The sequence below is a fragment of the Solanum dulcamara genome, chromosome 11 (genome assembly GCF_947179165.1).
Source record: "Solanum dulcamara chromosome 11, daSolDulc1.2, whole genome shotgun sequence".
Classification (NCBI taxonomy): Eukaryota; Viridiplantae; Streptophyta; class Magnoliopsida; order Solanales; family Solanaceae; genus Solanum; species Solanum dulcamara.
Genome location: NC_077247.1, coordinates 59,318,484 through 59,333,574, shown reverse-complemented (window position 1 = coordinate 59,333,574; position 15,091 = coordinate 59,318,484). Strand labels below are relative to the sequence as shown.

Genomic DNA, 15,091 nt, shown 5'->3' with positions numbered 1-15,091 from the left:
CTCCTACCAAGGTAGGACGGCTATTTCCGAGAAACCCTCGGCTCAATAAAAGCATAAAAAGAGATTAGATACTACTAAGAAGTACAAGAAGTTCAAAGCGTTATATGAAAGCAAATAACGAAAGCGACCCAGATAAAATATAATAATCAAAGTACAGAGAGTAATATATAATAACAGAAATCAGAGTACAAGAAATTATAGTTTGCTAATGCGCCTACTAATAAAGAAGTATAACGATACTTTGTACTAGCCTTCTATCCTAATATGTGTTCTCCACACCCTCCTATCTAAGGTCATGTCCTCGGTAAGCTGTAACTGCGTCATGACATGTCTAATCACCTTTCCCCAATATTTCTTCGGCATATCCCTACCTCTTCTGAAACCATCCATGCCCAATCTCTCACACCTCCGCATTGGGGAATCTATGTCTCTCCTCTTCACATGCCCAAACCATCTAAGTCGCACTTTCCGCATCTTGTCTTCCACTGAGGCCACTCCTACCTTTTCCCGAATAGCCTCATTTCTAATCCTATTACTCCTGGTATGCCCACACATCCATCTCAACATTCTCATCTCGGCAAATTTCATCTTTTGAATGTGAGAGACCTTAACTGGCCAACACTCCGTCCCATATAACATAGCCGGTCTAACCACCACTTTGTAGAACTTGCTCTTAAGTTGTGATGGCACCTTCTTGTTACATAGCACACCGGAAGCGAGCCTCCATTTCATCCATCCTGCCCCAATACGATGTGTGACATCATCGTCAATTTCCTCGCTGCCTTGCATGATAGACTCAGGGTACTTGACACTACTTTTCTTTTGGATGGCCTGATCACCAAGCTTAACTTCCGCGTCAACCTCTTGAGGTATCTCACTAAACTTGCTTTCTGTCTTGGTCTTACTCAACTTAAACCCTTTAAACTCCAAGTATGTTTCCAATCCTCCAGCTTAGCGTTAACTCCGCTACGAGTCTCATCGATTAGGACTACGTCGTCCGCAAAAAGCATACACCATGACACCTCACCTTGAATTTGTCGCGTCAATCCATTCATCACCAAGGCAAATAAAAACGGACTAAGAGCTGATCCTTGATGCAACCCCATCACAACTGAAAAGTGATCTGAGTCCCCTCCTACTCTCCTTGTCCTGGTTTTGGCACCCTCATACATGTCCTTGATCATCCTAATGATAAGGATAAAATTAAATAGTTAATGATAAGGATAAAAATTTAAAAAAATATTAACCTTCTTTTTGATATATTAAAATAGACAGTAATTTTTTTAAAAAATATAATAGCAAGTAAAAGTGAGTCAACGAAATAGTAGAATTCTTCATTGTGATGGTTAGATTAAAAATGCAAAAGAGACATGTTAAGAAAGTTGAGTATAGCAAACGAATTCCAAATTTTAAATTTCTTTCCTGAAAAAATTCATATATAAGGATATGATTACTGACTTTGTCAAAAGTATGCAATGCTTGTCTTTGTACTCCGGTTAGTAGCAACATGGCCCCATGCAGATATGTCGCTGATAGTTTAAATTTTATATACGGTGAGTAAATAATTATTTGTGGAATCAACTTACTTTATATTTTAAATAAACTTATTTATAAATATCATTTGAATAACTTTATTTCATAAAATAAATAAAACTTGAACAATCATGGATATATGTGTATGAGGCCATGTTGCCAATAACGGCGAGTACGGGACGGCATTGCATGTTTTTTTGACAAAGTCAGTAACAATAACCTTTTTCCACACCCCACACGTGTCATCACCCTTTACTCTGACTCTCAATGTATAAAAGCTCTTCCCATTTGTCTTCATTTCTCACTAAATATATTCTTCCCATTGCTATATAATACAAGCAGAATTGAAAAATATTTGTACATCAATTCTCTCAAAATGGCTACTGTTCCTCTGAAAGATGAGCTAGACATTGTGATACCAACAATTAGAAATTTGGATTTTCTTGAGATGTGGAGGCCATTTTTTGAGCCATATCATCTAATTATTGTACAAGATGGCGACCCTTCAAAGACTATTAAGGTTCCTGATGGTTTTGATTATGAGCTATACAACCGTAATGACATTAACAAGATTTTGGGCCCGAGGGCTTCTTGCATCTCATTCAAAGATTCGGCTTGTCGTTGCTTTGGTTATATGGTCTCCAAGAAGAAATATATTTACACCATTGACGATGATTGCTTCGTGAGACATCTCACTTTATTGAATTCCTGTATTATATATCGTGTTTTTAGCTTTTATATTTTGACTTGTTTGTTTTGCACAAATTGAATTCATAGGTTGCAAAGGATCCAAGTGGGAAAGATATCAATGCATTGGAACAACACATAAAGAACCTTCTTTGCCCATCAACTCCCTATTTCTTCAACACACTTTATGATCCATTCAGAGATGGTGCTGATTTTGTGCGTGGATACCCTTTTAGCCTACGTGAGGGTGTCTCAACTGCAGTCTCTCATGGCCTCTGGCTCAACATACCTGATTATGATGCACCTACTCAACTTGTCAAGCCACTCGAGAGGAATACTAGGTCTCTCTCCTTATTTCATTTTTTTTTTTAACGAATTTCACTTATATACATTGACAATACGAATAATTTTAAGGGTTCTAATTAATGCAATTTAATTAGTATCCACAATGTCAAAAGTAGTATGAGTTCAATGTTGGGAACTTTAAAAGATAAAAATTATTAAGTTTTAATTCTGAATTTCGCTTCTGCTTGAAATCCTATGGACAGATATGTTGATACGGTGTTGACAATCCCAAAGGGTACTCTATTCCCAATGTGTGGTATGAATCTGGCATTTGACCGTGACCTTATTGGTCCAGCTATGTACTTTGGTCTCATGGGAGATGGACAGCCTATTGGACGCTATGACGATATGTGGGCTGGTTGGTGCTGCAAGGTTCGCCACTTGTTATTATGTGGATATTTTAACATGTTAGTGCATAAAACTTAAATTCTTAACGAATATGCAGGTTATATGTGATCACTTGGGATTGGGTATCAAGACTGGATTACCCTACATCTACCACAGCAAGGCTAGCAATCCATTTGTGAACCTGAAGAAAGAGTACAATGGAATATTCTGGCAAGAAGAAATCATTCCATTTTTCCAGCAAATGAACCTGTCCAAAGAGTCAACTACTGTCCAGAAATGCTACGTGGAAATGGCCAAGCAGGTTAATGAAAAACTTGGGAAAATAGATCCTTATTTTGTGAAGCTTGCTGATGCTATGGTCACTTGGATTGAGGCTTGGGATGAGCTCAATCCTGCTACTAAAGACTCTGCCAAAGTTACTAATGTTGCTTCCAAATAAATTATTTCATAGCTTTTTCTGTAACTTTTTTGTTTACTTGCAGTATTTTATAACTTTGGATTTATGTAATGTTGTCGTTTGTATCCTTTTTAAACATATGGCAGTGAATTCGTTCTCAAGCCGTGTATACACCGCCCCTCCGAACTTGGGAGATGCCCAAGGCAGGGCTAATGAACTTGGGAGTTATAGGGGAAGTCTATAGTTGGTGTATCCTCCTTTAATTTGTGTAAACTGTAATAAACCATAAGATCTTTCACTTTGGTGCGAAGATCAGATGAAAATTTTAATTTACGTCACTTTCCTACAAAACCTGTCGGAAGAAAATTATTGCTTTCCACCATCTTGCTTTTGGACTATCTGATTAATCTAGGAACAATTATTAAAATAATGGACCATTTTTGCATGTTTAGAACTTACTAATCCTACATCAATATTCAGTTAGATATGCTAATTAAGTATTCTCATGAACAAATTTTTAGATATAACCAGTCACTACCATGAACACTAGACAAAACAGATTGCAACTTTAAACGTCAAGCATCAGAAGAAAAATTAACTAATGTTTGTTGGCAAGGAAGATCAAATAGACAACACAAACTTTAACTAAGATTGAAATAAAGGCAAAAAGGGACAAACAAAATAAAAATAAATAGCCCTACAGCCTTTAAAAATTAAAACGGACTGACAGATAAAGAAGGATAAAATCCTCCCCATTATCGATAGGCATTTTCACAATATCAGAGAGAGGATGGATCTCAATCTGCAAGAAAATGCAGCAGAAGAGATAGATTATGATGGAGTAAATACTGCAGACATTTGGCCAATATATATAAGTTATGAATCAGATTCTTCGGTCTTCTTACGCTTGGCAACAGGCTCCTCGACATCCTCATGGTTTCTACCCTCACCATTCTCATGATTGCTACCCTCACCATTCTCATGGTTGCTACCCTCACCATTCTCATGGTTACTACCCTCGCCATTCTCATGGTTGTTAATTGCATTCAATGCTTTAGGACCCAAAAGAGACACGTGCTTGCTGGTGATCTGTCGACCTGCCCTTAGTTTTGGACCCCAATTCCTTTCTGGATTAGGGAGGAAACGAGCGACCTTCTTGGCTTGTGCCTGGCTAAGGGATGCTACAGCCCGAGAAAAATTAGCCTGTAATATCACACCAAGATCAATATTCCAGATATGAGAATCAAAAGATTATATTCTTGATTGTAAATAAAAAGTTAGTTATCATACAAGTAAACACATGTAAACAGCTTGTGTGTACAAATAGCAAGAGTTTTCATGATAGGCATGTGGGTGTTGCTTCAAAATCACTGACCTCAGTGAAAGGACAAGCCTAGTGGTAAATTTAGTTTTTTTAAAAATAAATAAATATAGTGACTAGTGCAAAAGATGGATTTGCAGAACCAGAACCAAATCTCCATTGACTTGTGGTGATATCTTATACATAAAATGATACCCAGATATTGAAGTCAAGGAGACAATAGTCAACGGGTACAGGATTAAGAATAGAGGACCAGAATCTAACATTCATATATGTCCTTATCTTATACACCTTTATATGTCTAAATTCACTGTAGTTTGGACCAAAAAGTACCCTATATGCCAGGTGATAATGATGCAGTAAAATAAGGACACACTTCGAGAAGGTTAAAGTTCACCTGCAGAACTGGCTCCTTAGCAAGAATCACACTTCCAGACTGGTCAGATGGTTGAGCTTTCACGGGATGATTTTTGACCTGCAAATAGAACATTGTCAGCCCAGATGGTAGATGGAGAAGGATGTGTTATTGTCAAGATATGAAACAAGCAAATGCATGTTTTAAGCTACTACTAAGAACATCAAGCAAGAACTGCCAAAAACAAGTAAACGATTAAAACTTACCCAGCAACGCATGATATCCCAAATGACATGCATAGGAGCATCTGTTTTCAACCCCAAAGGATTCACATGAGTCCCTGATATGCGATATCCTGCGTTGATCACGGCCGAGCGAAATATTACTGCTGAGGGAGAAGTGCATTTCAGTGTTGCACAGAGATTGTGCAAACTAAGAAACAGAGGAATATCAGGTAGTTCCTGCAAAAGCACACTCTTTGATCAGCGTTTAAAAAACGTCCACAGAAAATAACTGATTAAACTGTTCCTCATCAATATGATCTGCACTGAATAAATAACTGATTAAACTAATGCTCATCAATATGATCTTCACTGAATAAGTAATGTCGCCAAATCCTTCGTGAAGAAAAAAAGTTTCTTCACCCCAAAAAAATTTGGGCTGCTGTACCAGAAGTCACTCCATGACTTGTCAAATTCATCAACGTAGAACTGTGAGTAGATTGAAGAACTAACTTCGCTAACTGGATTTATATTTCGTTGAACATGTCAGAAGCCCCATTACAAGATCAAGCTTTACATTTGTGGCCATTAGAGCAGGTAAAGTGCTATCGACCAATTTGTGATGTCTAATTGTGAATAGCTACCTTTTTCACTATTATGCAATACTTCTTCAACAATTGGCATAATTGTTATACCAAAACGAAAAGAAAAGATGTAGCAATACTAAGGATTTCCTCCTGTGCAGAATTACATTCATCAGGATAGGAACAATTGAATGACATATGCTCAGAGGATTGTTTGTTCCTTTACCCCGGAAACACTCCCCGTAAAAACATGAAGAAAAGGTTTTTGTGCCTATCATTGGAAAAGAGTTAACACTAAATCAGCCAAAAGTGAAAAAAGATGTAATTGCCAGTTTAATTTGCCAAAAACTTCAAGCAGTTTTTATTTCTTTAAATTATGTAACATATTCTGGATACATTTAAAAGGAATAGAGAAAGAAACAGCCTTATGAACAGAATTGAAATGAGCATAATATAAATTTTAAGGCAAACCACACCTCTGATACAGTTGTCAACACAGCAGAGATCCGCTCATAAGCAGGATAACGTTCCTTCATTGATTTCACATTTGCAAGCATCGCAGCTACCCATTCTTGATCATGAATGGGGGCAGACCAAATGGGTCCACCCATGTTGAATTTCTTACCACAATCACTACACTCTTGAGGAATCGCAGGGCCAAATCCAGGGAGGTATCTGACACTGTTATTCTAAATAAGTAGAAAAAATAAATATATAAATTTTCATATTTGAAAATATGGATTAAAACAGTATCTACTAAGGATTAAAAGGTACGACAAACTGAACTCATGATCTAAGGCAAAGAGGAGAGACTTCCCCAATGAACATACAAGAATCCGAAGGGATTCCTCCAACTTCCTAGCAGGTCATCATTCTGGTAACGACATGAAAGAAAGAAAAATTGAAGAAACAAGCATGCAAATAGGATTTAGATCGCGCTACAATAGCAGTAACAGAACAGCCGATCTTGGAGCTTGCTAAAGTTGATAAAAATCATCTATTTTCTTGAGGTTATCTTCTTCATTAAGCAAGGAAAAATTGATGTATGTTCTTCATTGAGCGAGGAAAAATAAATTCTGTGAATTTAGATAACAAAATGCAGCATCTAAGCTTTATCTTAAACGAGTGGCACTCCATCCTCCAAAGCATATATCACTAGAACCAACAATCCACCTGAGGTCCAAGCATTGCTTTGGTAGGATATGACAAGACTTGAGGAAAGAATTTTCACACAGTCAAGGAAGTGTTGGGTTATAACGACCTTTTCTTAAATTCAAGCAATCTTTTCGTAGGCGCTTGCCCTGATTCCAAGTGGAGATCGAATTTATATTAGAAACATGTTCCTTACCTTAGTTGGATCTCCCTGGGGCCACCTAAACAGAAGATTGGGGGGATGTGTGACGTTCGGAGTTGCCATTTGTACACCTGTCCTAGTAACTTCTTCTAGAGATCTCTTTGAACGAAAGCAGGAAAAAGCTCAATTTTATAACTCTAAGGTAAGGCTACCAAGAACCTATCAGAAAACTATGTTTTGTACCCTGTTAAGTTTTTTCCACGCCCCATTTCATTCAGAACAAGAATAAAACCTAGCAGTATGCACAAATACAGGTAGTTGGTGTTCCTCCTCCAATAATGAGGGTCCCAGAAGTCATTCTTGCAATTCCTGGTAGGGTTGGGTATTTGGTAATTCGGTTCGGTTTTTTTATTTCGGTTTTCGGTTTATGTATTTGTTGTACCGAACACTGAACCGAATCAATTCGGTTCAGTTCGATTTTTTGTAATTCGATTCGGTTTGGTTTGGTTTATTTAATTCGGTTTTTTGTGTTATGGGCTTGTTTAATGGATTTTTTTAGATTTTATATTATATGATTTTTTACAAGTACTATGGCTACTACATTATATATAGATAGCTCGTACCATGAAAAAAAAACTCTTAAAAATTAAAATTATTTAACTTTGACTATATTTTATTATACAGTATTAATTAGTTGGTCCCCACAAGTTAATTAAGTGATCCGCCATGTTATATAACTAACAGTAGATGATGTGCATGTGCTGCACCAATTGTGTATATTTTGGACTGTTACATGAAACTTTCCAACTTGTTACTATTGCTATTCATGTTTTTACATTGTTGGAATCGGACCTAACCATATATATGCTATTCGTTTGGAAGTTGCTTTAATTTCACTTCTTACATTTTTTGCATACATAACTGAAATTATATTATATCTAATCAGACTACATATGCAATCAGCAATTTCGTGCCTTTCTGGCTGCAATTTACAAATTGCAAATGTGCATGCTTTTAATTTAAGATTTAACAAGTAAAGAAAAATGAAACTATCTAATGACACTAAATGTGCTGCTAAGGGTAGAAAGGGAATAATTATAAAAGTATTTAATAATTAAAATATCTAATGATACTAATAGACTAGACTTAATATAGTATGTATATTGTACAATGTACTAGTGCGTAAATTTTGGTTAAACCGAAATACCGAAACACAAAAATTGTGTTTCCGTAAACTGAACCGAAAAACCGAAGTTACAACCGAAACCGAAAAAAATCGGTTCGGTTCGGTTCGGTATTTATGCCCAGCCCTAATTCCTGGTGCATATTAGCAAAACTAACTAGCCAAAACATGTCATGATTATGGTTCAAGGTTCTTTTTCTTTTGTTCGAAACCCCATCTTCAAATTACTTTTCTAGTTTTATGGTAGTTATTCCAAATGTGTTCAACTACATCTAGCATCATAAAGCTTGTGAGACTATTGGCTGATGAAGAACATTAGTGAGCACCATGAATCTGCATCTTTAGGCACTCCTTTTTTTCATCTACCAAGATATCTAGATTAGAGTATAAGCTGGTCAATCCATCACAACCAGTTTGTACGAGTAAGATATTCAAAGATTGTGAATGTAGAAATACCTTTGAGATAGTCCTCCCAACTGTCTGAAGATGAAATGAGTCACAGCCAGTGCATTGATAGACATATGAGAGCTTCAAAGGAGTATTTTTCACATCACTTGCAGAACTGCAAGCAATTATTAGAAAACTCACATCTGTAGAGAGAAAACTGATAACCTATGAAAAATTGGCTAAATTGTAGAAAGATAAACACTTACGTGTATATACGAACAAAAACGCGAACATAGAAATCCATCTGAACAGATAATACCGGAACTATATATCTTTTATAACGATTTGCATGGCTCTGAAATAAAATAACAAACAAACAAAAAAATTAAGAGCTAAGAAAAATTAAAGAAGCGCCCGTTATTAGGATATAGACTTAACAAAAAGAAGTTAATGATACTTCTAATTTCAATATTAAATTATAAGTGACGGATTTTTCTACTCTGTTGGTAAAACTTCTAAATGCTAAGGGCAGCGGCTAGTTTTAGAATAATGCAAAAAAGTATGTAAAGAAAGAAATTGCATGAATATAGCCAGAAATCATTACTCACTGCTTAAAATAACTATAAACAAAAAGTTCACAAATGAAGTACCTCAATACACGCAAGAAGGATCCGCAAAGCCATTTCATGGCAATATTTTCCTCTCAAAGGATAAGAGCCATATCTAGTTGCAGATGAGATCACGTAAGCAAGATATAATGACTAATAAAGTTATGTAACGCCAGAAGCAAAGGGATTATTTGGTTACTTGGAATAGCAAACTTCTCCATTTGCTGCACATAACACTGCCATATCAGTTGCGGTACACATCAACATCCCTCCATCAGCAACAGATTGAACTGCTGAGTCCAAGAACACAGAAGGTGCTCCATAAGGATCGAGATCAACCTGAAACAACACTAACCGAAAATGTATGAATGATAGCTCAGCTTGAAATAGATATTTAAACAATTATTTGACACATAATTTAACCCCAGGATAAGGAATTTAATGTGTAAAATAAATATCCTGCACATGGTTGACTTACTAATTCAGCACCAAAGAACAACTTTCACTCATTACAGGTGCACAGGAATATAAATATGATAATTCATTGTATATTCATACCACATCAAATTCGTTTGGGTGGGTAAGCATATAAACCCTCGCATCAGCAAGGTGAGACTCCACCTTAGAGCATGCCACTGAACCATTAAATTTTATGTTTCTCCTGCAAGCTTCCACAGAGGCTGCGACATAAGGAATACCTAGTCAAATACTGGATCAAACATTACAAATAATATCTGTATCACGTTATTATACAGAGATTTTAAACAACACAAGTAAATCTGTTGGTTAAAGCTACGTAATATTCTCTGAATTATGTCACAGGTTTTATCTCATATTATCACGACTACAAGGAATCCACTTGTATCCTTGCATTAATTTACCATTTTAATACTTAAACTGTAAAGCCAGTACCTGAATGATTTATATAAAACGAAACTCTTAGGTAGATGTTTCAAGTCCATTCCATCAGACATTCTTACCTTTGTGACTGATCTCTTGACCCAAGAGATGCATTTCTTTTTCTTTTACCATGGTTGGTAGTGAGGGTTAGTGTTGTAACAGCAATAGACATTTTATGCAGCACCACCTAAACTAAGATAGAAAGTCTTAGAAGAATAACATCTACGACCAGCAATTCATTTATTTTCAAACCGGCCCATTTATCATCTATTATTTGATTGACTAATCCGAATTACCTTTATCATTGTCAAGGGCCACAACCTGGCTAATTCCTTCTACTTCACGAGCATACCTTAAAGCCCTCAATCCAGAAGCTGAGAGAGCCTGTTAAGTCACATTGAAAGAAAAACTGTTGGTCAACCACACAGATACCTCATTTCTGATAAATCTTTAATAATCAACAAAAAATGGCAATAAACCTCGAGAACTCGTGGAGGCTTTAGTTCTTCTCGGCCTTTTCCCCGTAGATTTTTAGTCTGTTCCTCCGGAATGCTACATGACTCACCATGGGATGCATCTTTCAAGACTTCAGATCCATCATTGGATTCACCATTACACTGCACTGAATCACCTGGGTTTTCCGCTTTAGCATCAGGTACCTTATTTCCAGCCTTGGTTCGTCTAGCCAACATTGCTTCATGCTCTTGCTTTCGCTGTGATATAAAGGTCCTCAAAACAGCTATAGACATATCTCTGTTATTCACCTGTTGCAGGTAGTTTTGGATGAGCTAAAATAAGGTGGCTACCACTGTCCTTAAATGTTACCACATAGAGTAGAGAATAAAGGGATGTAACTTTGACCACTATCAATAAACCACAAAGTGCCATACAAGCAAATATTGTTCAGGGTGGCATGTCAAGAACATCGAGGACTACATATTTGCGTACAAGTTGCCAATAGTCATCTTGAAAGGGTTAAATTACCCTGTCCTAAATATTTACTGAGTGGAAATTCCTGCATGAGTAAGTTACCATGAATCGAGCTGTCACAAAGTCAAAAAGAAAGGAAATGTCTACAACTCTGTTTATCCTAAAAATATGGTCCTAGTTACATTCTGAGCCCATGGAGGTCTACACATGTAGCAAGTTTGACATTTGCAAAGATCCGTTGTAATACACCAAAGATTTACTAAAATTGAATGTACCCATGTTGGACACTTACTCACACCACGGTAGATACATACCTGATATCACCAATAAATGAGTAAATGTAATATAGTTCCCAATTACCTCCTTTTCACCAAGAAAAAAGTTAACCAAAAAAAATAATAAGAAAAAGAAGTTGGCTTTATGCAATTAATCTGTCAGATGCAGCATAGAGTCGAGCAAAGGATCAAATGGTTTGGAAATTCTTCATGAAGGGATGAATTATGAAGATTTTGAATCAAACTCAGTATTTTTATTCATCCTTTGTTGTAATATTATCTCGACGTTTGTAGTGATAACCAGTATATCATTAACTAAAATATGTTGAAAATTAACTATTTGATGGGCTGTGTTTACAGTTGAAGCCACACACAGCCGAAGGAGGATGTATTTTGATAAAGGAATGACATTTTGAAAAAGGATGTTATCCAAAAGCCATTCACGTAATTGTAGTAAAACTTGTCTGGTTGACCTCTTGGCTTTTCTGGCATACAGATGTACCAAGTAATCTTCGTCTGTAAAACCATAATGAAAACAATTTTTGTTTTTGCACTCACCATGGCAATTGAGTCTGCACTTTCCGTGAGAGACTGGCAAGCACCTGAGAAGCTCCATTTAGACGAAATACTGAGATTTTCCCAAAATGTGATTGGTATCTAATATCACTTCTGGTCTTGTGATCTTTTATTTCTTAGTCCTGGTAAACACCCCCAGGAACAGTGTTGTTGTTTTTTGTCAATTTCATGATCCATACAATTGTTTTATTTATAAATTGATATGTTTGATTAGTCTTGTGATAAATAGAGCTACACAACTTTTTTATTTTTTCCTTCATCTACAGATTTTCCACCAAAGATTGCACGTGCTTTCTGTTTAAATTCCTAGCAGAGTTTGACCTTAATGTTTTCCTATACTTTTCACTTTTGGCAATGTTGTTCTGTCTCTCTCTCCTACATTACAAGAACTATAACCCAAGAAACACCTACATTGGAGACATTGCGCATTCTAGAAATTGTAGAACTTACCAAAAACTTATGGATGTACAAATGGTTAATTCTCTAATAAGACAACACTTTAGATGGATAGTAATCTTCGAGGAAAACAACAACAATATATAAATGGTTGGTTCTCAATAAGAAAGCACTCAAGCAGAATTGATCCCTATCCCTCTTCCAATCTTGTATCTATGAAATTAGATCCACAAATTAGCTGTTATAGTACCTCGTGAAATTTTCCCTAAATTTCTAAATGCTAATTTGTAATTAAAAAACAATAGAAAATGAGGGAACTATTGTCACTCTTTTGTTAACTCTTACATATATAATCGTATAAGTCAAGGTAATTAACATATATAAAGCTTTGAACCATAGAAACAGCCTGTTGTTAAAGACCTGGGAATTGTTGTAAAAGACTTCATTTTTGGCATGCATAAGAATCTCAGCATCTCCTTCTTTGATGATGGTGAAGTCATTCAGATCAAAGGAATTTCCATTCTGCTTCTTTTCTTCATTCTCAACCGCCATTGATACTGTTTCCTCTGACATAATGGAGGAATGAACGAACGCCTAATTGCGGGGATAATGAGGCAAAAGAAAGAAGAACGGTTTAAGGATTTTGCAGGGAATGAAAAGTGGACACTTTAAGCATGAACAAAAACCCTAGTGCTTCCTCAATTTGGGGTTTGGGCAGTTGCAGCCCTTTTTAATTATTAGATTTTTTTTTAATCAGATTTTAAAAATTTATCTTTAAATATGTTTGACATAAAAAATATAATCAAAAGAATTTTTGAGACTTTCACTCACAAAATTTTAAATTTTTCCAAGTAATAAAATGCATGTCGCAATAAAACTTCACAATTTCAAAAATTCATATTTTAAAGTTTATGGCCTAACAAAGGTAGATTTAAGAACCATGAAAAAAAAAAAACAATCAAAACATTAATATAGTGAAATCAAAATTTCTCTATAATTTATCAAATTGATTATTATTTTTTAGTATGAAATTGTACATAGATGGAATTAAATCCTATTATGGATTTTATTTTTCTCTTCTAAATTAATTATTTTAAAATACTTATCTTTCCAGATTTCTCCAAAAATATTTTCTAGATTTTAAAAAATTTAAATGTACTTTACTCTCTACAAGGTAAGATTTAAATGTACTTTACTCTTGACTGCGTGGTGATTTATTTTACGTGATTCTCAATAAATATTACTTGTAAATAATTATATTTCAATTATTTTTGTTATAATCAAATAAAAATAAAGTCATGAATTTAAGAAATAATTATGTTTTTTTTCAAAACATATTAAATCTGTAAAGACATTTTGTTAACAGAAGATTTAACCAAGTCAATTATTTTGTTCATGTTATTACAGTGATAAATAGGATAACAATTTTTTTTATTAACCCGTTTGAATTGACTTATAAGTTACTTTTAACCTAATTTTCAGCTTGAACATTTTGACTACTATGTATCATAATCTAGCTAGACTTACTATTTCATTTAATTCAATTCTCCTTTCTTTTTTTGAAAAAAAAAATGTGATGAAAAAGTTACTAAATAAACCTTTTCTAACCTTTTCATTTTCTATATCTCAGTTAAATGAAGAATTTGTCCTTTTGCTTAATCTTATTGGAGCTCTAGTTACTATTTTTCTTCATTATTTTAGAAAAATCTCTTGGGGAAATAGTTAAAAGTGGTGAATTACTAATTTATATATTTATCTCTATTTTTGTAGATGTTTTCTAAAAACTTGAGGTGTCTAGTAACAAGCAACACAACAAAGACAATGACTCTTTGAAGCTTCAAATATTTTCTTGATTACATGATAGTCAATCAATCTCTCAAAAGATTGTGTTATCTTTTCGTTTAAGTTTTAGCATGTTAAGAATTTAAAATAACAACGAACTAAGTATTTTTTTTTACTTCAGTGAAAAATTATTCTTTCTTGATCTATTTATTTTAATAGTATAAAAAAAAAGAAAACTAAATTTTATCTGAAGATGACATTGAATAATGAAAAGGATATTTGTATTACTTATGAAAAAATGACAACAGAACTGAAAAATGAAGACATCATAATCAGTAAGTTATAAAAAGAGGTATATCATGCTGGCATGTTATAAAATTAATAAACATTTATTGCACCCAATATTTGTATTAATTAATAAATGAAATATATAGATATCGTGTATAACATTTATCACTTAATTATCATTATATAATAATATTATTATCATTTGAATTTTTAGCAACTAATATTCTATAACTTATTTGGCGTAAACACATCTAATGGAACAACATATATAACTTTTTATATATAATTAAAAAAATAGATAAAATAAAACATAGCCTTTTATTTTATTTTTAAATAGTTGTATTCCGTCCAACTTATAAGTATCTTGACAATTTTTTTGGAGTATTTGTTATCTGCTAGTCAACATCAATACTTGAGTTGTATTCACCAAATTTTGGGAATATGAAAAAAAATCACATAATTTTTCTTTCGTGAGACTTAAACCTAAAATTACGTAATTCGCAATATAGTTTATTGATCATTAGACTATACTATTTAGGTATCTTAGATTGCTCAAGTTGGCCTAAACATTTTTTTTATTTTAAAAAGGTAGTATTTTGCTCAAATTAATCCGCCAATGACATTGTTCACACAATTTAGTCAAAATGACAAAATGTAACCACTTTTAATGGTGTTATTAAA

At 34.4% G+C, this 15,091-nt stretch overlaps 2 protein-coding genes across 3 annotated transcripts; one reads left to right on the top strand and one right to left on the bottom strand.

Annotated features, from left to right (window-relative positions):
- Window positions 1–1,881: 1,881 nt before the first annotated feature.
- LOC129874063 (probable UDP-arabinopyranose mutase 1) lies at window positions 1,882–3,483 on the top strand. The gene is made up of 4 exons (XM_055949287.1): window positions 1,882–2,215; window positions 2,311–2,561; window positions 2,769–2,937; window positions 3,011–3,483. The coding sequence occupies exons 1-4, from the start codon at window positions 1,910–1,912 to the stop codon at window positions 3,350–3,352; spliced, it is 1,068 nt and encodes a 355-aa protein (XP_055805262.1). The 5' UTR covers window positions 1,882–1,909; the 3' UTR covers window positions 3,353–3,483.
- Window positions 3,484–3,931: 448 nt separating this feature from the next.
- LOC129873101 (tRNA (guanine(26)-N(2))-dimethyltransferase 1-like) lies at window positions 3,932–13,057 on the bottom strand. 2 transcript variants are annotated; one of them, XM_055948106.1, is made up of 13 exons: window positions 12,761–13,057; window positions 10,643–10,927; window positions 10,460–10,547; window positions 9,822–9,943; window positions 9,463–9,602; window positions 9,306–9,378; window positions 8,922–9,010; window positions 8,725–8,830; window positions 6,268–6,480; window positions 5,253–5,447; window positions 5,029–5,106; window positions 4,216–4,513; window positions 3,932–4,112 (listed from the first exon to the last, which is right to left on the bottom strand). In XM_055948106.1, exons 1-13 carry the CDS (start codon window positions 12,911–12,913, stop codon window positions 4,108–4,110), a joined length of 1,845 nt encoding a protein of 614 aa, XP_055804081.1. In that variant the 5' UTR covers window positions 12,914–13,057; the 3' UTR covers window positions 3,932–4,107. The 2 variants fall into 2 exon arrangements, with proteins under 2 accessions (XP_055804081.1, XP_055804080.1); XM_055948105.1 differs by having other exon boundaries at window positions 3,932–4,513.
- Between the last annotated feature and the right edge of the window lie 2,034 nt (window positions 13,058–15,091).

What these genes read in the sequence shown, in the direction of transcription:
- LOC129874063 (XM_055949287.1), top strand. Translation starts at nt 1,910, where the DNA reads ATGGCTACTGTTCCTCTGAAAGATGAGCTAGACATTGTGATACCAACA. An exon ending in CCACTCGAGAGGAATACTAG is followed by an intron (nt 2,562 to 2,768) that starts GTCTCTCTCCTT and finishes TCCTATGGACAG; the next exon opens with ATATGTTGATACGGTGTTGA. An exon ending in GGGCTGGTTGGTGCTGCAAG is followed by an intron (nt 2,938 to 3,010) that starts GTTCGCCACTTG and finishes ACGAATATGCAG; the next exon opens with GTTATATGTGATCACTTGGG.
- LOC129873101 (XM_055948105.1), bottom strand. Translation starts at nt 12,913, where the DNA reads ATGTCAGAGGAAACAGTATCAATGGCGGTTGAGAATGAAGAAAAGAAG. An exon ending in TCTTTTACAACAATTCCCAG is followed by an intron (nt 10,928 to 12,760) that starts GTCTTTAACAAC and finishes TACCTGCAACAG; the next exon opens with GTGAATAACAGAGATATGTC. An exon ending in ACCCAAACGAATTTGATGTG is followed by an intron (nt 9,603 to 9,821) that starts GTATGAATATAC and finishes GTGTTGTTTCAG; the next exon opens with GTTGATCTCGATCCTTATGG.